General features: G+C 34.5%; 1 protein-coding gene across 1 annotated transcript in view; it reads left to right on the forward strand.

The window, feature by feature from the left end:
* The window catches only part of LOC144436102 (A disintegrin and metalloproteinase with thrombospondin motifs 6-like), a 56,996-nt gene that overhangs the window by 5,838 nt on the left and 23,432 nt on the right, over window positions 1–27,726 (forward strand). The window contains exon 4 of the mRNA XM_078124788.1: window positions 3,130–3,304. Within this exon, the coding sequence (XP_077980914.1) occupies window positions 3,130–3,304 (175 nt within the window). The remainder of the gene's footprint in view (window positions 1–3,129; window positions 3,305–27,726) is intronic.

Consider the following 27,726-nt stretch of genomic DNA (forward strand, 5'->3'; position numbering starts at 1 on the left):
AAGTGAGAAGGAGTACCCAAACTTTGTACAAATGGAATGACAATTAGTAAAGTTTTACGCACGTGATTCACTCGTGCATGTATATCTGTTGCTGAACATTTTGTGATTAAAGTTTAGAAAAATGTTGTTTTGTCTCCATTCTGACCTTTTTATATCAGAAGTATTCGTCATGAAAACACGAGATTGGCACCGGGGTCAGAAGTTAATTGAAACCCGGCATTTGTTAAATTTGAAATGTATGCAATCACAAAAACGAATCAAATTTAATTGTGTGTACGTGTGTGTCTAGTTGAGAACATATTCCACATCACTGTTACAGTAAATAGACAAATGTACCAGATTAGAGCAGGTCTTACACCAATATTTCACTTCATAGTCAGATATGCAACAAACTGAATTTTACCGGATTTCCTCTTCTCAGACGTAGTGAGATTTAAAAGTATATTAAAAACTGATTGATGTATTTTTTCTTTCATTTTCATGAGCTGTCTTATTATTTTGTATTTTAACACCGTGACCTTGTTATACTACTGTGAAATCATAAAAAAAGATTAACAAGTCATAATCTGTATATAATCGTTAAACACACTAGAGTTGTGGCTACCTGAAATCGAACACATAATGCTAGTTGTTTTTTATCAATGCCTGGATCTAATGGTGACTACAGGTGCATATATTTTTTCTGTCTCTTTGCCAAGTCTTCTTGTAACAATTGAATTGTTGAATGAAGCTTGAAATTTAGTTGAATGCATTGAACAAATTGCATGCCTTGGGGTTTGGGGTGGGGGTGGGGTGATGGTTTTGACCATTCAAGTATTTTCAATGCTATCATTCTAGTAAACATAGGTTGGGATTGGAAGATGGAAAACTTTGGGTGAGTGGAGGAGGGGGGGGGGTCCTTATGGTACTAGCATTGTAACAGCATTTGGGATGGAGTAACTGGTACAGATGGAGAAGAGATGTACGGCTCCAGCTATATACATAGATATCTAGGCATCAATATTAGTTTCCTTTCATGGGATGCAATAGTTTGTGTGTTCAAACCTGTTTTTTCTATGCAAACTTTTAGGCCATATTCCACAAACACTGTCCTACAGCTTTTACGGTATACCCCAGAAAATTCTTTGGGAACTCTTCTAGATTTTACCTTGTGCTGTCCTTGCCAAAACCACCTCTACTAGTAGATAACCCTAGTAGAATGACTTAGGTAGATTGTACCTTTGTACCGTACGTTCTTTGTAACAAAACTTTTATTACATCAACAATATTAAGGGCTGATGCTTTGTCACTAACCAATTAAAATGACTAACTAAACTGGAACATCAGAATTAACCGTTTTATAACACATTTATTTGATAAAATACATAGCTAATAATAGTACGAATCACTTCAAAGACAAGATATGCAGACATATTTAGTTCCATTTGTCTTCATGAAATAAACAAGATGACAGCCAGCAACCTACCTTAAAACATTCTATTGACATAAAACATGTTTTGAATACAATATATTTTTCATTTTTTTCTCGTGAACTACTTGAACTCTTGATAAGCATGAGCACCTTGTGTCTAGGGCATAGCTCAGAGCTCTAAACATGTCTATCATGCAAGATGAATGAAGTAATGTCTGGGGTAGTACATATATATATATATAAATGTACCTGTACCTTGCAAAACAGTGAAATAGTTTGGTGTCATCTCCAGGGTTTAGATAAGAAAGGAAATGGTCAGTTCGGGGGCAGTGCCAAAAGTTGTAACATAAACATGCCCTGGAGAGAAGTATCGAAGTGCTGAGGACAGTATTCAGAGATTTAAACAAAACTTTACACACCTGACATAGGGCAGGTTTAGACATACAATTGTACCTGCATTGCACTTGATAAAGGTATCCAGTTAGTCTTTTTGACAGCTTTATTTGTTTAAACATAATCTTCCATACTTGAAAAAAAAAGATTTAAAAAAAAAGCAAATTGACAGTTTAATACAAGAATTGATTTATAGAAGGGACCTGTGGCATTGATGAATTGATTGAATATTGATAGACACATACAGAGTTCTGGTATTTCATTGGATGGTTCTAAGCCAATCAAATATCACCAGGTCATAACAGCAGGTGAACACTTATGAAATAAAACAACAAACTCCATACACAAATGAAAATCCGTTACCTGGAATAAAGTTTAACTGTTGAGGCCTAAACAAAAATATTGTGTGGTTCCGGTTACCTGATCCCACCTAGTTTTTTACTGCTGACCCTAAACTTTTTTTTTACATATTCGAGAAAAAAATAAATAAAATCGCAAAAATTGCAAAGTCTCGCCATAAATAATGGATGCGGATACTGACAACAACTTTAAAAGACAATATAAAAACTGTTCTTCCAATCTGTAATGGCTGTACATCTGATGGGAAGGAACCAATAACACAGAGACCATATGGAAGACAACTGAAAACATAACTACCTGAACTAAACACTCACACATGAAAAAAAAAATTAAAATGAAATAAAATAAAATAAAAAATCAACCTACCTAACCTATTCTTAAATTGAACGTAATCGGAACCACACAATTGTTTTTTAGTAGGCCTGATTATAATAATCAATTCCACACCCTTTTGTACTTTTGTACACAGTAGTGCAAAATAATATGCCAGTTATTTGCATACTGTTTGTTTATTCCTTTTTTAAACATCTGTTTGCTTTAAAAAAAGACACAACAAAGTGAAAGTTGGTACAATGTATGTTTTTAAGATAAAACCAAAGTCAAAAGTAACTATACTTTGAATATATTATACAGTGCTGCCTCAAAATGAAACAGATGGCAACCTGAAAAAACAAAAAGTTTGTCCAATTGAAGTGGTGTTGTGTTATTATACCAAATCATGTCCATGCTATTGATTACAAGTGGGTGACACACCACACCTAATAATTACGTGTTTATCAGAATGGAATTCATTATTGCCCCGCTATAGAGTTTTAAATGTCAATCGTCTAACAACAAGATGTTTGTGAATTTTAAGTGAATTAAATTTGTTCAAGGACTTAGTTATTAAAACTTTTTGAAAGAATACAGTTTAGACATCTAAGTTATCTTTATTGAACTAATACATAAATACTGTTTATTTTTAGCATGGTGTATTTGCCACGGCAACAGATGAATACATCATAGAACCACTGTATAACCTAACAGAGAATCACAGAGTCACAGAAGGACATCCCCATCTGGTGTATAGAAGATCGGCCATTGTGTCCAAACACCCAAATGATGATGAAGAGGAAGAAATACACCCATGCGGTATTGATGGTAAGTAGTGTTTGTGGATCACCTTTAATATTTTCAGTGTTTTTGGTGAGGGTAAAATCAACCCGAGTTCTGCAGGTATTGTGTGGAATTCCACACCAAAAAGATGGTACAAGATGTGGATATCTGTACAACTGTTACCAGATTTTCCTCCTCTGTTCCTAGAATTCCCATCAAAATAAAGACACAAACTGTGGATATCTGTACAACTGTTACTAGATTCCCCTCCTCTGTTCCTAGAATCCCCATCAAAATAAAGACACAAACTGTGGATATCTGTACAACTGTTACCAGATTTCTCCTCTCTATTAGGGGTTCCTGAGAACCTTTAACAAAAACACTCGTCATATTCTGATTAATATAATGTACACAGCTTTAAAGTGTGTTTTATTAGTTGTGGTTTTTACCATGTGATGTTTTTGGTCAGAAAAGTTTGTCAAAGATTACAGGGACCTTTTTTGCTACAATGGGCAACAGTGTATGTAGCCTGTAGAATGGCACAACATTTATAAAAATTTAATTTGTGAAATGTTGTTCACAGTAGCTGCTTTCAGCATCATTTCACTTGCTATGCTGGCATTCCTAACATAAAATAAAATCAAAATTTGTGATTTCTTAGATTAAAAAAAAATAACCCACATACATAAGACTGTAAAATGTTCACATTAGGTGCATTAGCTTTGTTTCACTTGCCATGCTGGTATTCCCAAAAGATAGCTGTAAGCAAAGCTCCAAACACAAAAGAAACCTTATTACAACAAACTGAGTTTTTTTCCCACAAACAGTGTAGCCAAGATTGAGCTGGCATCTATTGTGTTTCATTGATTTGTCCTCACGCACAATGACTGTGGATGCAATGAGAAAAAAAAACCACAGTGCAAACTAAGACAATGAACTTTGGTCTATAAAACAAAACTTTTCTTTGATCAAAATCTTTGACTTCAGGACATAAAGATAAGAAAATGGCCACCCAAGCATTTATTTTTGGATGGTATTGACAGTTGTGTTACTTAGCATGGTTTAGGTATTGTGCAATGGAGCAGCCACTAAGTCACTGGAAACATAAGTTGTTCTCATGCTATTCATCAACGCAACAAGATAATAGTGATAGTGCATGTGTAAAAACGTAACAAAGAAAATCTTTGGGAATCTCAGACAGTAACAATTGATTAACAATTGAAATACAGTGATGAGGATTGCTTTGAAATGAAGTAATAGATTGACCCAGAATTTGGGATCGACTTGAAATTCAGTTCTGTGATAGATTCGAAAATAAACGGATCTCAAAACTGGATTTCAAGTGAGCGCGAAACTTAATTTCAAGTCAATCCCAAAAATGAATTTCAAATTGATTTCAAATTGGATTTTCGGTCAACCTTGAAGGTAATTTCACGAGAGGTAATTTCACAATAACCCCATGACTGTGTTGAAATTTTCAAGGCATTATATTGGCTTATCAACCATTGCTGTCTGACTGGCTTGAAAGTCTTGTATCAATGATTTATTAAAGGTCTGGAGTATCCTGAGTACTCTTGATGTGAGTAGACGTGTAAATAACGATTCAACGGCAATGAACTGATGGATTTTTATTTCACGCCAAACCTTGGCATCAATCCAGGTCTGGTAAGAATAAAAAGAGAAATTCATACCAGTTGAAACAATCATAACATTCAGTTAATTGGAATCACAAAGGAGCTAGAATATCCTGAAATAAATACATGTGAAGTGGTTTGTTTAACCTCAATTAACAGAACCTGATCTGAAAGTTAGAGAGGTTTTTTTTTGAAAGGCTAGGTAATAGCAGATTTATTTCATGGGAACGCAGCCAGTGGAATTGTACCAGCTATGGAAGATAAGGTCAGCTCAACTTGGACAGACCTAACATGTCATTTGCCATTAAATCATGTTTTCTTCTATGTTAATTACTGGATGTGTTTAATATTACATGCTATGATGTTGTTAAAGAGGAACTGAAGCGTTGGGAGACTAACTGACGGAATACACATTCTTTGCCAGCAGTTTGTGTATCCATAACTTCCAACGACAATAACTCTTAAGCTCACTGACATTTCACCTATAAATAGAGGAACAAAAAACGACTGACTTAACCTCAAGTAAAAGTCTGTTTTGTTGGATAAATTCCACATCTCAAAACAAAGTGGTAATAGTCATGGCTCATGATAGAAATATGAACTACATAGTTTCCTGTCATGAATAGGTGAATTGTGAATCTTTATGGAATAACGTAAAACGGAAGAACCAGTACCAGGTGTGCTTCGGCCTTGGTATAAGCAATTGTCTTGGTTTATATTGTAACTTACTTTGTCAAAGACAGGCTTTTCTCTCTCTCGCAACATTACCTAATGAGCTCTGTAATTCAGGACTAGAGCTGGCTCAATTTCATCTTTACCTGGACAATACTGCTATTGTGAAGATAGCCATTATTCATGATGTGCCCAATGAGACCCTTTTCATCATGCATGTAATTCCTTAAGTTTATTCACTTTCTGCTTTCTCATTTCGTTACTTTTTAGTAGTAGATGGAACGGGAACCTTTCACACTAAATCTATGACCCATAGTTCCTTACCTACTTCGGAACCATTCAACTAGAAAAACTGTGTGTTTTGAGTAGTCACCAGGACAGAGGATTTGAAATAAGTCCATCTACTTCACTAGAAGCATACATATTTTCTAAGAAAGTCGAGTTAAGCCGGGGCAGTTTTGTAGTGTTGTCATCTTCTTGTAATCTGGTTCTAGCCTTTGATAGAGTCTAGCTTGTTCCACTGCAGCTTATGGGCTTGTTAACTAATAGCCTTAGGAGCGTTTGATCACGGATAATCCTTTGTCGATATCTTTAGATTGTGATGCGTTTTCACTGTGTTCCCTCACTGTAATCCTAGGATCCTAGGCTAAGTGATTTGGCTTGTGGCAAAACCAATAACCATAAGATGTTTCTTTTATTCTGCAACTGTTTCCAAAGCTATTTTTAAAATTGTTTCTTTGACTTTTAGTTGGTGTGTGAGAAGTCTCTCTTGCTAATTACCCTTGCCAAACATGTCTTCAATAGTACCTAGTGTGTTGATGAAGGGTCTGTGTAACAGTAAAGGCTGTGTTACATCACACAAAACTGCACAATAAAGTGATGGAAAACACTCATTCGACAGTAATGCCATCTCATCCCTTGAGAAGTCCTTTTGTACAGTGTATCAGTTAATTGTTACACTGTTAAACACATGTCGGTGGTCGTCAGCTGCAAACTTGTTCACAAATTTCACATCACGTAACTAACGCTGAGTTTACTTAGTGTATCTTGTTGACTCTAATTTTATAGTGAGACCCTGTATTGTAATATCATCTTGATAACTTTGAACATGTTATATCGTGCATTACACCTGTTATTAGACACAACGCTGATGCATGCCACGGGATGCATGCTGGTCAAAAGATGCAAACTCATTTCCAAGGCCCAGCATAGTTAACCTGGAATTTATAGTTTCTCTTTCATTAACTCCAATACCTGAGTAAGACCCTCTATCACAATATGTACCATCTCATCCCTAAACAAGGCCCTCTGTAGAATGGACCCATTAGTATGCGTTAACACTAATGCATGCTGGCTAAAAGATGCGAATTTGTTCACAAATCACATAACTAATCTGTACAGTTGCTCATTACCTGAGAGAGTAAGACCTTCTATCACAATACCATCACATTTTGAACTAAACAAGGCCTTCTGTAGAGTGGACCCATGCATACACCTTAACACTTATGCATGCTGGCCAAAAGATGCAAACTCATTCATAAATCACATGACTGGAATTGTATGTAGTGTTGATATGCCAAGTTCAATTTCAGAGTTAAAGACCCTCCATTTTAATACCATTGACAAATTCAGCAATGATCTGATAAGCATTTTATTTTTAAAAACAAAATTTTTTACCATGTACATATATTTTCACACAATCTGATGTGAAAATAATAGATCAATCATCTTAGATTCTAGTTCTGTATACAGTGTAACTTTAAACTTTCAAGATTATTGAGACATTGAATGTCCCTAGGGATAGGTAAAGTTGTTATTTTGAACTTGATTGTGAACCCTAGCTATGACAGTGGTACTCTGGTCATTAATGAGTTTGATCAGGGTCATTTGGTAGCTTTGCTGCTTATACTAAGCAGACTAGCCTTGGAGCAACATTTGATTGCCCCAATTATTTGAACTTTGGCTCATATTTACCCTTTCCAAGTTTTATCTCCTTGGATTTATCCTGTTCCATATAGTCACTCATGTTTTAAGTGCAACCCCGACCCCCACCCACCCCACCCAACCCCACCCAAACACATCTTCCTCCCCCAAATGGTATCTCCCTTCAATACAATACAGCACATACTATGTGCCTCAGAATTCTAGGTACCTGAAATAGTATATTACTGCCTATGCACATCATAAAAATAGCAAACATTTGATTTCTTGGTCGACAACAAAACTTCTGCTCAACACACTTCATATGTATTATTATCAGCACAAGTGACGATTAGTCAACCTTCTTGTTCTATTTTGATCCTCCAGCATAAATACTATTGCAGATACCGAGAATTGAAAATCTTGAACTTATGTTGTTACTTTATTCAAAAAAAAAAAACTTTGTAAATACAAAGGGAATAAATCTGGGGTAATGGTACAACATTTTTAAACGGGAGGTGAAAATGGACATTAAAGAAACCAATATGGCCACCAAATACAGTGTTAACTCTATGAAAATGTAAAAGATAGCAGATTGCTTTGAAGACAGGATGATGAACCCCAAATGTCTTTTATTTATTTCAAAAGGACGGGGAACAAACTTTCATAAAGTTTGGAGAGATTTTAAAAACTTAGATTTTTTGGAGAAATTGGTTCCCTGAGGCAGTCATTCTACCTAAGTTTGTCACAAGGTTCCCAAGTGAAAGTAATTATCGTAGGTAACTAATTAATGGTTTGCATAGGAGGGGGGTTTGTTGTGTTATCTGGGGACCAATGTGGTTGTTAATTGATAACATCCAGCGACTCTGCATTGTGATATCCTAGCTGACAAATTAGTAACATGTTTTTATAACATCTGAAAAGATGAAAGATAATGACATATAATATATACAACACTGTAAGATACAATAAGGTTGAACCGGCATGATGAGATATACATAAAAGTTTTTGTACTTGGCATGGTGTTCATCTTTTATTGAAATAATATCATGAATAAAAATAGCAATGATGACATTTATGTATATACATACATACACGCATACACACACACATACACTCATTTATAAGTGTCTCGCCGGAGAGAACTTTGCTCAATGCAATATTAGTAGCAGAGCATGGTAGACTTAATCCAAAGAATAAGGATGTTATAATATAATTTATTATAAAAGAACAATAATCTTTATTCGTCCAAATAAGTTCGGAAATTTGTTAAATGGTTGCCACTAGAGCAGCACCCTAGTGTTAAATATATATATATTTAACACATATACATACGTACGTATGTATGTACATACACACAGACACACGCACACACATGCACATACATACATACATACATACATACATACATACATGTACAATATACACACACCACACACACACTTGTATATATGACATTTGTTGCGTTCCCGTGTTCAAATTTTTCACCCCCAGGTTACAACATGTTTAGAGATGAACACTGCTGTGATGGTTACATGGTTGTTAAGTAAGAGTAAACAGTGGATTTAGTTGTTCCAAAAAATGTGTAGATCATTAAAAAAAAACAGAAAGAAATACTGGAGTGACCAGCTAAAATCCCAGACCCTAGATTTGGTAGAATTTTTATTATTTTATTACTGTTTTTGAGTAGTTCATAAATTTTGTGTCTCTGGGCATGATGAACCGTTTTATTTTATTCTTTATTGGCATCGTAGGTACAAAAACGGATGTCAGTGTCTCAGGGTCTCAGTGGTTGGTTTATTGTATTTTGTAAACATTGCAAGTGTTGACACAGTTATGAATATGACAAAAGATAGAGTTGAAAAACCTTGAACTGGATCCAAATGATTTAGGATGTGTCTAATATTTTTAGTAATAGTTCTAAATTGCATGTTAATTTGTACAATAATAAACTGACTGTTCTGGCAATTGGAAAGTAAACTAACACTGGAAGTCATGCAGAGTTGAACTTTGTAGGAATTTATGGAAGATAAGACCAAAATAACTATGGAGTTAAGATATCTTTCATTTCTAAGTCAGGAAGGAAGGACATGGGAACTTTTTGTGTTTGTTGTAATTTATACACTGTTTTAATACTCCTGGTTGGGGCAGCAAGTAACAAGTCAATTCTTTGTCTTTTTCTTCTGTTTTGTTTTTCTCATAATTTATAATAAAACAAAGTAGAGTTATTTGTTTTGTAAGTTATGCAAAGAAGTCTTTTTGACATCACATTTTCTCTGTGATTATTTTTGCTTAGGGGGAAACGAACTGAGGTCGTCTGCAGTCAAATTTTTGGGAGTTCCCACAAAAATTTAAAGGCAAGGTATTGCAAGCTATTGCAAGTTGTACCCATGAGCCCAACTCCCAGTTCCCACAGTTTCCCAACTTAGCAAAAACCCAATATAGTTGATCAGTTTTGACTATACTTTGGGATGGACTGATTTAAATATTTTTGAGTATTTGACAAGCATCACAGATTACTGTTTCTCATTTTTTAGAAAAATTTGGAGACACAGAAGCAAAATCACGAGATCAATATATAGCTTGGAAATAATTCTATGATTCTGGTCCAAAATTATGTTGGTGCGTTCTAAAAAAATGCACAAACCAACAATTTCTGTCAAATGATTTTTGAAATGAATTACAAACATTTTAGTTTCCACAGTTTAGCAGTTAAAACAGTTACTGTCTGCTCAGCACAGTCATAATTATATAGTATTAGAGTATTGGACCCCCTAGCTGTTTACAGATAGACTATATTAAGTTAAGTTCAGAAGTGTGATCATGGGTCTCAGGGGGAGAAGGGAAAAGTGCTATCCTTGTTCAGAAGAGTTAACTTCTAATGGAAAATAAACACAGAATGTTGTTCTATGATTTTCTTCCTTTGGGTTGTTTTTTTGTACACATCCTGCCATCAGTGGGATATTTTCTATTCTAAACAGAACTTGAAAGTTGTTTAATTGTATGGTCATGATAGATGTGCTGTCTGTGTTGCGCTCTCTCAGTTCTGTCAAACTTAATTTGGATGACGAAAGATTCATTGGTATTTTGGTGGCGTTATACTGAGAGCTAAAGTTTAGGGATGTTCTCAAAAAATATTCTTCTGTCATTTCAAGGTTGTACCCAAGGGGACTAACAAATCATCTTTGAAACTGTCCAGGCAGGTTTTAGGACCTAGCACTGCATAGCTAAGCTGTCATACATGGTTAGAATCACATAAAACATGCTGGTACTCCTGTAACATCTGTTGCAGCCCTGAGACTTATGGTCATTATCCCAGAATAATTTTTTTGTGTGATAGTGACCATGACAAGTCCCTGGGTTACATCTGTTGAACTTTACAAAAAGCTTAAAACTTTAAAAACTTGACTTTTCTCCCTATTAATCACTATAAGTCAAAACAGTAGACTACCTCTGCAATTTATACATGTTTATTTCAAGCTAGGGAGTTACAATAAGGATACGGCAGGCACTGGAATTATATAAGCCCCCTAACATGAAACTGATTTGTATTCTTGACCTCAGATGTCTACCATTCTGTACCCCCCCCCCCCCCACCATTTCTTTTTTGTGACAATGTATTATATTATATCTATTAGTAGCATCGAAACTAAGTAAAACTGGGTACTGTATTTTGATTATCTTTGACTATTAGTATCTTGACTTGCACAAGGTATACAAATGATAGTTATGATCATTACAGGAAATCCCAGTGATTTGACTGTTTATATATAAGTGAGTACAACTCTCAATCATATTGGCCAAGCCCCATATACAAGTTGTGTCACCTTAAAGGGGAACACCACTTCTGGAAATGAAGTAATTTTCATAAATTTTGGAGATTCATTTCATGGTTGTACATCACCTACAAATTACTTGTGATTTCAGAGAAACTTTGAGTTGATCTTGTACCTTTTATAGGGTATCTTTGCTGTGGGACATTGCATCATGGGAGTCAGTCGATAGAATATATTCAAGTTGCACAGTGAGTGTTCATGAGAGATGTTTTACACCGAAGGGCATAAGCACTCATGACTCATGAATATTCAATATGCAACTTGAATATATTATTTCTGCTGACTCCCATGGTGCAACAGCCCATAGCAAAGACACCATAAACTCACAAGATTTCTCTAAAATTGCAAGTAATTGTAGATGATGTAAAATCATGAGATGACTCTCCAGAGCCCATAGTTTATGAAAATATCTTTATTTCTGAGAGTGGTGTTCCCCTTTAATGAAAGACTCCATAAAATATAAGGGAATAATTGGTAAAAAGCTTTGAATATATGCTTGTTCTGGGGCACAGTGAAAGGAAAAGACTGTGCCCTGAAACTGAATACATTGTGTATGATACATTCATCAGTTCACAAGTACTTTTTAAGTTTAAATGAAAGAAACTTAAAGGGACATGATGTGTAGAATTAAGTACAACTCTCGATATAATTCATATCCTGTCATTGATACTTTGAAAAATTTGTTAACATCAAAGGTGACATAAAACAAACTAACATATCACATACTTAGTAACATTGCCCGACAGCTTTATGGTTGTTTCCTCTCTTTAACATGTTGTTTGTTGTAACGAAGAATGTTCTCAGACCCTCCCCAGCCAAGACTGGAATCCCAATTGTCAATGCATTGTCTATACTTTCCACTGATTGTAAATTCTTGTGCAGGTTTAGCATTAGTCATTCTATAGGACATGATACTTTATATTGGAAGTAACTCGGAGGATGGAATGTATATGAAGATGTTTGTTGACTTTGTTCGGCTGCTATTTGACATATTCATACTTTCATTACAAAATCATCCCGGTAGAACTTGTAGAATGGTATTCGAACACAATGCAATGTTTGTATACATGATACCAGCTATGTGCAACCATAACTCATATTTCATAGCATACTTGGTTTCATTTTTCAGAAAGGGCACTCTTGATGAAATAAAGAACGTTATGAGAAATTCTTTCATTGTAGGATAATATTGTTCTATTGTTACAGAGGAAGCTCAGAAAAATTGCAAATTTTTACGTAAAGTCAAAAAAGAAAGTTAACATATATTCCAGAAACCTTCCTAGAATCTAGGTGCCAGCCGTTGGTCACGGTTTAGCAATTGTTCATTGAACATTAGATTTCAGGTCACTTTTAATATCATTTTTTATGTGTTGAGTGTATTTGCAACTTTAGATAAATGACATCCTTTTACATTTTTTTCTCATACTCCATTAACTTTAATCTTTGCAAAAGGAAGTTGTTATAAATCAAATACTTTCATAGAAACCAGCTGCCATAATTTGTTTCATGCATGTCTGTTAAAGACCATAACTTTACTAGTCTAGTTCCTATACAACACTTACGATTACTATGATCATCTCCATTCATGTATAGGGAAAGTCGTTATTCTAGCACAGAAATCTGTTTTACGTTTTAGTGGCCAAAGCTGTTTCAGTATTTCAAATTATTTTCACCGAGAAACATTCACTTCATTTTTTTTTTAGAAAGAAATTCACTGCAATAAATCAAAATGCGTTATAGCAGCAAACAGCCTTCGTAGGGTCACGGTTGCATGGGGTTCCTTGAAGATGATCGTTTTTGATTTATTCCTCAAGCTCCATGGTATAGCCTTTAAATTGTTTAGGTTGGATGATTTGGCAAGGCAAGATAAGGCATTGATTTCATGCCTGTCTATTTAGCTGCAAGGTTTGAATTCAACCATGTGTTATCAAGCCACGCCACTTCTATGTGGTCTAGGGGAAAGCTGGCTTCCTGTTGACTGGTATGAAACTCAGTCTCCTAATAGTTGGCATAATTATCCAGATTTTAACACATGTCACTACACTAATGCACATTAGTCGGATGTTGTGTCACCTAAGGATAAGATTCATAGTTCCAAATTACATATCAATGTGGATTAGTGTGTGTGTGTGTGTGTGTGTGTGCACGCACATGCATGTTTGTGTGTGTACATGGGTGCATGCATGCATGCATGCATGTGTATGCATGTGCGGGTACATGCATATGTATGTACATCTGTCTGTCTGTCTGTCCATCTGTCTGTCCGTCCGTCCATCCGTCTCTCTATTGTCTGTTTCTTTAGATGTGTGATAGATTTGAAAATATGATTTTTTGAAAATTTCTTTTCTCATGCTTTATAAATAAGATGGTGAAAGTTTAGATGGTGAAAAGTAGATTTATCACCCTAATAAATTCTTATCTGCATTAAGTTTCAGAAGATATGAAAAATGGAGTTTTGTGATTATGAAATATTATTAGATATTAGATATTTTTTATGTTGTGCAGAGGCATAAATCTTGATGCTAAGACCAGGTGCGAGCAATAAAAAACTTCTCATAAGCTGCGATACAATGAAATACAATAAATAACATAAAAGTTGTTAAAAATTTCATAAAAATCGATAAATTTTTAGACATATGAACTTTTGTTGCTACACATTGGTGAGATTTATAGTAAGCAGAAAGTGCTAATATTTTGGTTGCTCTGCCAACAGCATGTTTAGTTTGTTTTATTGTAGATTTATAGTTGTATTGTATTCAAAACCAACATAGAATAGTACAAGTGAATGTCCTCTGGATTCCCCTGATTTTAGTGTAACAATTTTTACAACCGTGAAAAAACTTCACTTTTTGAAAAAAAGATGGTGGCAAATTCCATCGTCATCAAACCACAGGCTGCTTTGTGGGAACGATAAATGCACCCGCTTTTTTGGGATAGCAGAAAAATTGCTCTGGTTCGTAAAAATGAGAGTTAGTTGATAACCATTTCATTTCACTTTGGTGGCCATTTTGAATGTTTTGCAGGTAGATTTGAGAATTTAATTTTCTGATGTAAAAATTTGTCTGGTGAGTGCAGATTTTTAAAATAGAAGGTTGCTTAAAGGCCCATGTGTCAATCCCAGGTTCTTGCATTAGCATTATTTCATCAGTGGCATTAAAAGGATTAGATAGCATCTTTCTTTTGTAGAGTGGGAAAATTTTTTACAGTAAAATTATTTTCCAGCCCAAATTTTAATCCTAAGCCGACACAAAGCTTTCAATTTCCATGTGCAAAGTACCTAGAAATGTGAAGTTGTGAAATGTACAGTAGTCACGTAGTGAAAAAAATTTCACCAAAATCATTTTGATAGCACAGGATGTTGCAGGCAAGTTCTTGATATCGAAACTTAGCTGTAGGGTGTTTGCATAAGCTTTGCAAGACAGTCAGCTGACTACAACTCATACTATATCAAATGCCTGTGATTATATGAGGGCCTTGCAAGTCAAGATAAAAGTTTAGAAATATAAACACAGGATTGAAGAATGTGGTTGAAACAGCACGTCTTGGATATCATGGATAAATGGCAGGAAACATGAATATGGAGATAGGCTCACAGTTAAAAACAAATGCTGATGTACTTTATTTGTAAGTTTAGAATCCAATGAAAGGAATACATTTCAGAATCAGAATCCATGGCAGAGTCAATGTTAGAATCCAAATTAAAATCAGAATCAGAGTCAGAATCAGAATGTGTAAGAATCCAAATCATAATCCATATCAGAACCAGAATCAGAATGTTAGAATCCAAATCAGAATCCATATCAGAACCAGAATCAGAATCAGAATCCATATCAGAATGCAAATCTGAATTAGAGTGCGAATCAGAATGAGAATCACTTTTTTCACCCCACAAGAAAAGTTTAAACAGACAGAACAGAACAACTTCTTTCACATCCTTTTACATAGTAAAATTTGATCATGAACTACTTGGGATTTTTTTGATGTAAATTTATGATATATCATAAAGGTTTATAATTAGAGCGAGATAGCTTTTCTTTGAATAATTAAAGAGACATAGCAAGCAAGCAAAAATTGAAATATTGTGACTTGATCTCAAAAAAAATAATTAAGTCTATAAAGCTGTATAGATTTTACTCTATAAATCAAATGTCAGTATGTCTGACAAATATGTAGAATAATTCAAAAAACCTGACATTATATGTACCAAATTTCATTATAATTGAGCCAGCTATTTTTAAGAAAATGGTGACACAGACAGACAGACAGACAGACAGACACACACACACACACACAGACAGACAGACATCAATATTTGAATACCTCTCTAACCTTACAGGAGGTAAAAGTGAATAAAAAAATTGTGATTGTAATCTTTGTGATTATTTGGGCAGTGGTTTTTTGATCATGCAACATACATGGATGTGAGAAGAACCTTATTAATGTGCGATACCGTTGACAAGGTATGATGTGTTATTGCAAAGGTACTAGTGAAATAACAGTAATGTGTCCAGTGATGTAAATGCCAAAGGTAACAACCTGTCAGGGGTGTTGAAATGTGTAGAGAACTTGGAAGTCCTTTGAAGGGACGTGTCATAAAAGTGAAGGCGTTTTCATCGACCCGACCGTAACCCTTAATACCCTGTTGTCTACATTATCAGCTTTGTTTACTGCTAATCTAGATATGGTCATCAGTGGGGGAGTTTGGAAAATTATAGTGACGTTATTTTTATAGCATGATTAGATAAGCTAATAGGTCAAAGTTCAAGGCTTGTCAAATATATATGTTGCAGCTTTGGATATTACAAAATGTGGAAAACGTGAAAAAATGTTGTGAACGGCCTTGATATTTTGCAGGTTTTTTTTACTTTAACTAGAGTATTGGTTACAGGTGAGCTTAGCTTGCAATCATTGCTGCTGTGCTAAACAGCTTATAGAATTAATATTGGTAGTGCACAAGGGTTCTAAGCTAAGCTGGCTTACCTATAACACCTAATTCTATCTTTTATATTCAAACATGTTCATAAAATCAAACACAATTTTCAATTAAAATCAAACCAGAACCAATTGTCACTTTAGAAGTATGAAACTTTAACTTGTATATATTAAAAATGGTTGATTTCTGTCTGTCTGATTTGAATGTACAAATTAATCAGTTAATCAAGGAGAAATATTGTTTTGAGTGGTGATTCAACATATTTATATGCAAATTAGCCAATCAATGAAGGAGAAATATGCATATTTCTACACATAGATAGGCAAATTAGCCCTTTAATCAAGTGAGAAATATGCGAGTTTTGAGTAGTGATTCAACATTTTGATATGCAAATAAGCCCTTTAATCAAGTCAGAAATATGCAAATTTTGAGGAGTGATTCTACACATTGATAGGCAAATTAGTCCTTTAATTAAGTGTGAAATGTGCAAGTTTTGAGTAGTGATTCAACATTTTGATATGCAAATTAGCCCTTTTATCAAGTCAGAAATATGCAAATTTTGAGTAGTGATTCTACACATTAATAGGCAAATTAGCCCTTTAATTAAGTGTGAAATGTACAAGTTTTGAGTAGTGATTCAACATTTTGATATGCAAATTAGCCCTTTTATCAAGTCAGAAATATGCAAATTTTGAGTAGTGATTCTACACATTAATAGGCAAATTAGCCCTTTAATTAAGTGTGAAATGTACAAGTTTTGAGTAGTGATTCAACATTTTGATATGCAAATTAGCCCTTTTATCAAGTGACACATATGCGAGTTTTGAGTAGTGATTCAACATATTGATATCCAAAGAAGTTTCAATACAAACCATGTGTCAAAAAAGCTATTAAATATCAACCAGTATGGTTATCTGATGTCAAAATGCTTTATTTGATTTGATTTTATAAAAAAACCATTACATTAGAAGAATCATGTTATCTTGAATCGATAGTGAGTGCATGATGAGAGACAGCTGTTGATTTAAACTTTGTACGTTGTTGAGTTGCTGTTTCTATACATTAAAATATGCAACTATGGCTACGGAAATGATGATGATAACTCACGGCCGGGTATCACCGTATATGTTGATGACCAAATTTGTGTATGTTCAACCCTCATCAATGCTCCTGTTTGCTTTATTCCAAAAATACATTGTCATGAAACTGCCCAAAGTTGTACGATGATTGTTTAAGAAAAAATAGTTTGCAAAGTTATGTATTTGTGCATCTAATTAGTATTTGTCCTTCCACCAGTAATAAAGTAGATCGGTCATAGAAAATCCATTTTGATTTGACCGAAACCTCCATTTTTCTACAACTTACTGTGCTGTTCTATAGCATCATTGGTACTTTTAACATTTTCCTGTTTAGAGTGAATGTTGTGTATATTTGAATGTGTTGTAAGTTTAACAGTCTCATTTGCAACACTATCATTTGAAGACAGATAAAATGTGTGTGGCATTTGGCCAATTGCAGCTACCCACTCATCAATAAAGTTCGCCAGAATGGAAATGATAGAAATGTTATTTAGAAAACATTGCTCTATATTACCTTAACATATGACAGATGTAGAACTATTTAGCTGCCAATGGGAACAGACTAGTCTAGAGAGAACTATAGGTATCGCCCATGTCTACCTATCCATCTTCGTGTTGATGTGTTTGTGTGGTTGCATGCATGCGTTGATCAATGAACCAAGCAGCCATAGTCTTTTCCTTCCATAACTCAATTTCAACCAAACCTGGCACAAATGTCAGATACATAGGCACGTCACGTTGCATGAAAAATTGCAATAAATCATATAAACTTGAAAACAAAGTTGGTGTTTTGAGAAGTCAGTATTGACCATACAATTTAATGATGATGACGACGACGACATCTTTCGAGTGAGAAACATTTCAAGTCACAATTGATCTGACACAGTTACCAAAATGGAAGCAGCAAACACCAAGGCTCGTTTCAAGTCATGTAAACCTGTAACTATCTTTGCAAAAGTACTTAACTTATATGTCATCTTTTGTGTGTTCTCAAAATATTTTGTTTTCAAAGCTTCTTCAGTTAAGTTTAGAGTAGATAATACAACAGTAAAGACTCAAGTAGTTTGGATATATAAAACCTCTCTTGTTGGACATATAAAGTGTGATTGTACCAAGAACAGGAAGTCTATACATTCATGACAAATACAATGAAATGTACAATTTGCACGGCCTTCGGAAAGTATGTTGCTCTCACCCTTCCTCCATGCATGTACACATTCTTGGCAAATACAATGAAATCTCCCCCACCCCTTCTTCCATTAAATGTGAAACGTGTGAAAATATCTATGCCACCTTCAGAAGTCTGTAGCCCCCCCCCCCCACGAAATGTACACAACCATGGTAAATAGAGTGTAATATGATGTATGCATGATGCCTACCAAAAGTTTGTTGCCCTCTCCCCAACCCTTATGGTTCTCACCCCACCCCTTCTCCTATGAACTCCACACAATCATTTTGTATGAGCAAATGCATGTTGCCCCTCCTGTTATGACATTTTAATTACTGCTTATACAAGAAAGAAATACACAATGGCATATGATTAACAATTCTCCTGAATATATGTTGCCCCCCCCCCCCCCCCCCCCCCTCACTCCATTATGTTTAAAGAACTGAGACTTTTAAAAGAGAGGCACTTTATAAATGATGGCTCAGATGGTGCAGGTCTTTGATTTTATGTTATTTCATGAAAACTTTGTGAGTACAGCTTGCCTTGACATGCATGTTGTAAAAAACCCAAAACACTTCATCTATGACGCAGTTTGTCTAGATTAGACTATTGATCTCTCAATTAATTGATTGGTGTCATGTATTAAACTGTTACCAATTTATTACCTCTCACTCAGCGATAAGTATTCGTACAAGTAAAATTTTGGAATGAAAACGGTTTGAATCTTTAACTAGTTTCTCACCATAAGCTGACTTTTTCAAGAAGTTTAAATTAAATAAATATTGTTTTCGATGTAAATATATATTTTTTTTAAATATTGTTTTTGTACTCGTACAAGTGAAATCCACCCGTCTTCATGTGAAAATTCATTGTCATAAACCACGGCCTCTTTTACGACACCGTCCAAGACGGTCTAAATCATTATTTCGCAGTGTCACAAAAAGAAATAACAGCTCTAGTTTGCGAGAATGGTGAAAATTTTGCCAGGTTACTTTAAAAACCATTGTTTTTTTTAAATTACCTGAGAACCCATGTCATTTTACCGAGTATCATTACCGGTCATTTTATTTTAAGAATGACAATTACTGGAGTTCTCCAGGGCGTTTCATAAAGATTAGCCGCCATAATTACGATCATATTTAGAGTTATCTGTGCAAAACTTGGCAAGATATCTGTATTTTTTTAATTTATAAACGTGTTGTTGATAATGCTATTAGAATATTAGATCTGATAAGTTTATCAACTTTAGCAAAAATATTGATAATGCATTATTGTGCTAAAAAAGTGGGATCTGATAAGTTACCAAAGTTTATAAACTTTTATCAAAAACGTTGATAGTATACTGCTCTATCATAGAATGTGATAAGTTACTGAAGATGATAAACTTTAGCGAAAACATTGATAATATATCGCTAAATCATAGGATCTGATAAGTTACTAAAGTTGATAAATGTTTAGTGAAAATGTTGACGATACACAATACTGTTAAAAAGCATTAGCATTGCACTGCTAAAGAGTCGGAACTTTCAACATAAGGACACTGTCAACTGTCATCTGTCCCACTGTCCTTGAAATTACTAAGAGATATGTACTGTTTAAGAAGTCTTATTAGAATATCAACCATATATGTGGAGTGATGTTATGTAATGTTATATTTATAGCTAAAATTAAGAAAATGTCAAATATAGTGAATAGCATAAAACAGTTCTTGATAAATCTGCGGATCGATGAATACTTTTGAAGATAATAATTCCCTTTATCTGTTAGGGTGTGTTGAAGTATTTGTTTCTTTTGCATACAATAGAATCAACAGGTTTACAAGATAACAGAAGGGTATTTATTACCATGACAAGTACAAAGTCAACTAGGTGACAATAGACTCATTAACACCAAGTAGGCCATATGGTACAGGACATGTCGATTAGGCCGCCACTATTTATTTCTATGTTTCTGATCTTAAACACCATAAAAATTATGGATCAGATGGTAGGGTGAAAAACTAAGTGTATATGTACATGTTGTGATACTTTCAATTCATAATCGTAATTTTAACAGTTTAGATTTGGAAATTACAATTAGATCAAAAGGAAACTATAAATCATTGTTTTAATTAATGTCTTGCATTTCACTGATGAATGATAATTTCTGTGGTGTTGCCATCTTACAATCCTTGATGCCATAATTTGTTTCTGACCCAGCCTACAGTGGGATGAATATTAGAATTATTTTGTGGAATCGAAGAAATTTAGGGTAGGTCAGATCTTGAGAAACATAAAAAATAAAAACCTTGGCCCTTACAGTTGTAGCACCTGGGAATGTATGTATTTATTTATAGCAACCGTATCAGAGCAAATTAGATAGTTCATTAGATCAGGCGTAGAAATGTTTGTTATATCAATTAACAAAGCAGGTCAGGTATTGGAATCAATCGATTAGTAATGGATAATCGTACTAAGTACGTTTCAGATCCGGAGATGATACTGGAAAACAAATTTAACCTTTGACCCTGTTAATACCTGTAATCCACACTATCTCATAATTGAAGTCTCGCGTGTATCGAAGTTAAGTGTCGTTACGACGGCACTTTTCGTGGTATGATTTTTTTTTGTCATTGAATCTATAAGGGTCATCGTATTGATATGAACCTTACAAACAAAATTCTTCAAACACAGAGAGGGAGAAGGGGGGCAAGTGAAATAGGTTGCAGAGAATGTTAACGACAGTGATGACGTACATTTGGTGATGTATACGTACGATAAGAAGTCATGTAATTACACTGCTCATGAGTTGTCTGACACCTTTTACTGATAGCGGTCTGATGAAGTGGATATTTGCTATCTGTTGATATCAACATAGTCAAGGGGAACTAGAGTGGCCAATGAAATGCATATATACGATTCATGGGCACACTCATAGTAAAAGCCTCCAACAAGTTGTTCAAATTTTAACAAAAAATAAAAAACAAAAAACACAGCAAATGATGACAAAGTATCACTCATGATCTAACAAACACAGATAAATGATAATAAAAGTATCACTTAAGTTGTTTATTTTTTACTTTGTTGACAACAAAAACACACTGATATTTGACAAAGAGACCCCCCACATAGGAATAGTAAGTACATTAACCTTTGTAAAAATGTGATGTTCTGATTGGCTAAAATTGTTTAAACTGTTTAAATATTTAGGATTTTAACAAATCAGAAACAGTAATTAATACACCAGATCTGTCATGGTCTCATTGTTCTGATTGGCTAAAAGTGTCTGAGGCATTTAAATATTTAGGATTTTAACAAATCAGAAACAGTAATAATACACCAGATCTGTCATGTCGTTGTTCTGTTTGGCTAAAAGTGTATAAAGCATTCATATATTTAGGATTAGAATGATATCAGGTTTTCCATTCTTATAAATTACATTCTATCAAAGACATTGGTTTTGACATTTTAGCGGCCTATAAAACTGCATGTCAGTTTTTGTTCAATATTTTCATGTGCACTTTTCTTATACTTTAAGAATTCCTATTACATGTCATTTATTTGTTGTATGCTACTAGGTCTGTCTCAGTACACATAGTGTCTGCTCATATACCAGCCAATAGTTTTGCATTGTTCTATTGCCAGTCAAAACAGCAAGCAAGCTTGACTGACCCAACATGTAAGTGTGTGGCCTGACTAACGACTGTGAATTGCGACGTGAGGTCAGAAAAATATATCTCTTAATCTATGACTGTGCATATGAAGAGCTGTGTGCCTGCTGAGAAGGACTTGCCTTTCATGATAAAAAACAATACATCATGTTATAGAATATCACAAAACCATTATTATGATAAATGTTTTCCTCGTGTGACACTTCAGATATACGAAGTTGTTGGATATGAGTAGATAGATATTAATTACGTTGACTGACGTGGCAATGCAGGAAGACAAAACGTCGTAGTACAGCACAAAATACCGTGTTGCTGGTAATGGAATAGGTGCAATTGGTTATGGTGACCTCACATGCTGTAACACTTCATGAATTTGTTAGTGTCACGTTTCATTAACTATAAATTACACAAATAAATCTATCTATTTTTTATTCGGGAAAATTTATGTAGTACGTGATGTGGAGAGAATAAGTCTGTTAGTTGTACTGAACTATTCATGAGATAAGGCTTAGGGTTAACATTGTGTTAAACGTGAGGTAGAGTTGGATCGATACGACATCTTCAGCAGGATTTTCAACTCTTAGTAGTGATGACACATACAGGTCATTCAATTTCCGTTCGTATGGTGCCAAATTTTACAAGGTGAATGTCAACAAAAGTTAATATTTACAGTTTTATTGATAAGTATTTGCTGTAAGTAAATACAGGGTAACCTTCTCATGGTTGCTTTTAATTCTATATTGTAATCATCAATTTTTAAAGTAACTTAGAATTTCTCGCTGTCTAGTGATCAAAAACTGTTTTCATTTATTATACATACTCAGGGATGTTTTAGGCTACAAACATGCTCTCAGCCAGAATATAGATCATTCCATAAACTATTACTGGACAACTGTATGTTACCAATTAACAAGGTACTAGCTAGGTATAGCTTGGAATTTGCGTTGTTGCTCTGCAGGCCTGTAAGGCTCTATTGTAAGCACATTTTTCATGCTAAAATATCAGTTTAAACATTGACAGAGTAGTTTGCGGTTTACTATCTGTTGTACATCATGGTTCTATCATTCTTCATAGTTGCTCCCTTCCTACCCACCCACCTGTCCCATCCACCCACCCACCACCCATCAGTACCCAATTGAATCTATCTAACTCAAGCAACCTCCTAGTAACCAACCACAGAGATGACCCAGCTGTGTATAACCATACAATTGTTATCCCTGTCTGTTTCCAAAGAAGTCAGACTGTAGTCAACAAAAAATAATACTAGTCATCCAACGCAGGAAGACAAACACTTGAACCAGAAAGTAGTTCAATGACACATCCAATGTGTGCTCTGACTCAGCACGCTCATCACTTAATTCACTGCATATGACAATTGTATATATGTGTTCAACAGCAGAGTCATTTCTCCAAAGAATGCATGCAGTCGTTGTATCGTTCACATTCTGACATAACAAGCAGGGGAAAAATATATATGAGATTGAAATTTTTTTTTTTATAGATTCTAAAGGGACCACCATGATTATTCATGAGACACTATCTCATCAAGATGATATGTAATAAAAGTGTTCAAGGATTGTATTCATTTTGATTTGTGCCTGGCAGTGATAGCATTGACAGATTTACATATTGTGCAAGCTTTGTTATTGCTCCTGGTACGTTGATTATAATTCTTGGGTATACCCAAAAATTATCCTATCCATCATTCATTTAAATAGTTTGCCTTTGTGCAATGCCATAGATCTCAGGGTTACCAGTGATTATCACATGCGTTAGTTAAAAAAAAACACATATTAATAAAACAAACAAAAATGAAGCAAACATTCCGACCTTGATGGTGTGCCCTTTAAACTTATTTTTTTTAGAGCATAGCTATCATTGGGAATCACTGACTTAATTCTCTTATTTACTATATGTACAATGGTCTGTGTTTATTTGTGGTGCCACATTGCCTATATAATCCTGACTTTGACCTTGACCACAAATCCTATGTGTACTCTTCTGAGGACATCTAGATGTTTGCTAATGGTCTGTCTGTGGTAATGTTGATTTATTTTAAAGAGTCCCTTGGCATCATTAATACCAAGCGTGAAACAAGTTTTGTAAAAAAAAAAAAATACAGCTTTTTATTTCATATTTATTTTTACTTTGCTACTAGTGACTTTTATGGAAAAGTGTTCAAATTAATGCCATTGCCTAGTTACAAGAGCATGTTTGTTAAAGGGTTAGGGTGGAAGGAAGGGGATGGTGGGGGGGAGGGTTGTATTGTTGAGATCTCAGCCAGTTTTCTAGATTTTACACTGCACCTCCCCCCTCCACATTTGTATTACACATACCCCATCCCTTCTTTCTTTTTATCAGACTTCCACCTATTCAAGGGTGATAAAACATTTATAAAAAGACCTCTGTATTGGATCTTATAAGTATCACAGTACTCATACAGATCTCAACTCATGGGTACGACTTCCCAGCTGTGAGTCTATGTATGTATCGTAGTACTTGTACAGATCTCAATTCATGGGTACAACTTCCCAGCTGTGGGTCTATGTATGTACGTATCAAAATGTATTTAGTTTCAGAATGAAAACCTGGCTTGTCTGCAACCACTAGTACATCTGTACATATATGCTTGTTACTAAACCTCCAGTGAGTATTGCAAGTCATTGTAGATCAACTTATTACAAGTTGTCATGAATATTTTATTAGTCTAGTGCTTAGTAACAGATCTGCTTTCTCAACATGGAAATGCCAACACTGACTATTCCGTCATGTCTGCCAGACAATACCGTTGAGTCCATATTTAAACAGTGATTTCAGCTAGCCAGACAGGCTTGCATGCTTTAACATGTAATAGTGTAGTTTATTTTGTACTCTTTGCTTAACTATCTGACTGCATTCAAACATGAAATATTACAGGTATAAAATTACAAGCTGTATAACATGAGAAAAAGTTGTAACACATTGGCCTCATAGATCTGAAATTGACAATTTACGAAGATACATTCCGTGTTCATACTTTGATGGAAAACTATTGATATCAGTGGCACGATATCTACACATTTAAATATGAATTTGTGAAAATTAAATTGTTGGAAAAACTGTCCCACGTAAGCATTGTTTTCATAGGTTTTGTCAAATATTTGTTCTGGTCTTGCTTTATCATAATGGTGTAGACATACTGTCAGATGATGACAGATACGATATGATGTATGTTGAGAACTATTTCATTATCTGAACTGTGTCACTCAGTGTGTGGAGAATTGTTTCTCTATCTGTACTACTCTGTCGGTGACTATGGGGAGAATCGTTGTGCTATCTGTATGCCGTTGGTGACTATGGGGAGAATCGTTGCGCTATCTGTATGCCGTCGGTGACTGTGATGAGAATCGTTACGTTATCAGTACGCTGACAGTGGTTATCTCCTGCAGGTACACTTAGTTTTAAATCACATATGTACCCATTGATTATTATTTACAAGTACCAAGGTTGTCGGGATGCCATCAAAATCCAATAAAATGCTGATGCATTGTATTGCCATTGTACACATCGTCCATGGTTGCGAAATCTTTCAACTTTATTGCTAGGACAGTTATATTATAAAGAAAACTTTAGATTGCGACATTTTGTTGCTATGAGAATTTAAATGGTCATTGAAATTGCAGTAATATTTCCCCTTGCATCAAGTGTCATAGTTTTGTTGTCGTACACAAAATTAAATTTTACAGATCTCAGGATTAAAGGATGTAGATAAAAAAAGGAAGTGGAGGATTATCTTTTTGAATAGGGAATGAATTTATGCAAATGAAAATATGTGATTTCAATCCAGATATGAAAAAAATATTGACTTTTTTTGTGATTTTTCTTGTAAAATTCATATTTTAAATCAGAATTTTGACACTATTTCGTGGATTAGGATTGTTTGTATCTAATTTGTCCAAAATAAAATTGAAATTCACCAAAAAGTTAGTCAAATTTAAAAGTCCATTATTCAAAGCGTTTTGGCAGGAAAGTGTACATTAAATAGTGTGCAGAGTGAACATCCAAAATATTGTGAGAGATTGAGATTTCGGGGAGAGAATTTCAACTGATCAAATTTGATAAGGGGAATCAGAAATAAAATGGTATTTTCCACATCTGTATGAAGAAGGCATACCTTATATGGTAATACCTCTGGTGAATTTTAGAGTTACAAATGGAAGTCATCAAATAAAGATATTGCTTCTGTCTGTCACTATCAGTTGTAGATAATATTCCCTGCTCCTTCACTTTATCAATACTGCTTACATCCAATCAAATAAATATTTAGAAAGTGGCGGAAATGGGAAAATAACTTTCTAGTGAATGTTACAAACTTTCAGTATAGTCACAGTGACAAACAAAGTCAGGAAGCGATGCATGTTGGTGGCATTAGCTGGTACTTTGCACTATCAGTTCATTTATTTGAAGTCGAATTAGATCCCTACTTATATCAATTGAAAACAAGTAAGCTTAACTTCAGATAAATCAGTTTGACAACCACTTCCATTAGTTTATTGAGACGTAGCTTGTTAACTGACTCACTTTAGTTACGCTGTTTTTCGTTAGGATGATATTGAATTATTAGTCACTGTGATGCCATGAAAGTCGTCTAGTGCTATTGGTGACATTGAATCTCAAGATTGGAAATGATTCGATACCACATTAGTATCTAGACTACTCAAAATGATTTAGTGGATCTTTGAAAAATTTACTTTCATGGGCATCACCTTGATTCTTTATTTCTATACATTTTTCTAAATCAAGTAAAATGAAAGGCGTGATAATGTTAAAAATTTATTGGAATTATAAAGTTGGATTTGTGAAAATTTAAGGATCTTGAAGAAAAAAAAATAGACATTTGTATTGTCGTGATTTGTTTCATAAATTCACTGTTAATTTCTCTCAAGATTCAAGTAACTGAGTAAGATGCAATAAAAGAATCTTTTAATACTTTAAAATGAAAACAGAAAGACAAAATGAATTTACACAGACAGGTTGATGGAGAAGACAGACACACACACAAACAGATGGACGAGGACATAACATATTTTCATGTGCCACAGTGTATATTATCGTCTAAAAGTTTTGTAGATTCCTTTTAAAGAGTTTTTCCAAGAGTGAGTCAGCTAATCTACTTAGTATAAACCACCAGACAAGAACTACTTATGTTGGACAAGAATGCTTGTGACTTTTTTTTTAGAAGCATGTTCCCTAATTTCTTTTAAAGTCCAGTCAACTCTCATTTCCTTTGCCTTATAAACACAGGAAATGAGCTACTGGAATGTACTCTGGCCAGTTGAAGTTTCTTAATGTCCTCAAATTATAAAAACATCAACATTTTTCTCTTCTTTTCACGTTTTACCGGTGTTCTAAAGTACACACAGAAAAAAAATGTGATTGTGTCCATGGCAACAACAAAAACTTTAAACCAGGTTTGGTACTAGATTTGTTCTAAAGGAAACACCTGTACTAAGAATGGATTGTGTGCTTTTAGTACCAGTATTTGATTTGAACAACAGCAAAGGAGGTGGTCCTGTCTAATGTCCTAAAACACACAC

Source organism: Glandiceps talaboti, chromosome 6 (genome assembly GCF_964340395.1).
Source record: "Glandiceps talaboti chromosome 6, keGlaTala1.1, whole genome shotgun sequence".
Taxonomy (NCBI): Eukaryota; Metazoa; Hemichordata; class Enteropneusta; family Spengelidae; genus Glandiceps; species Glandiceps talaboti.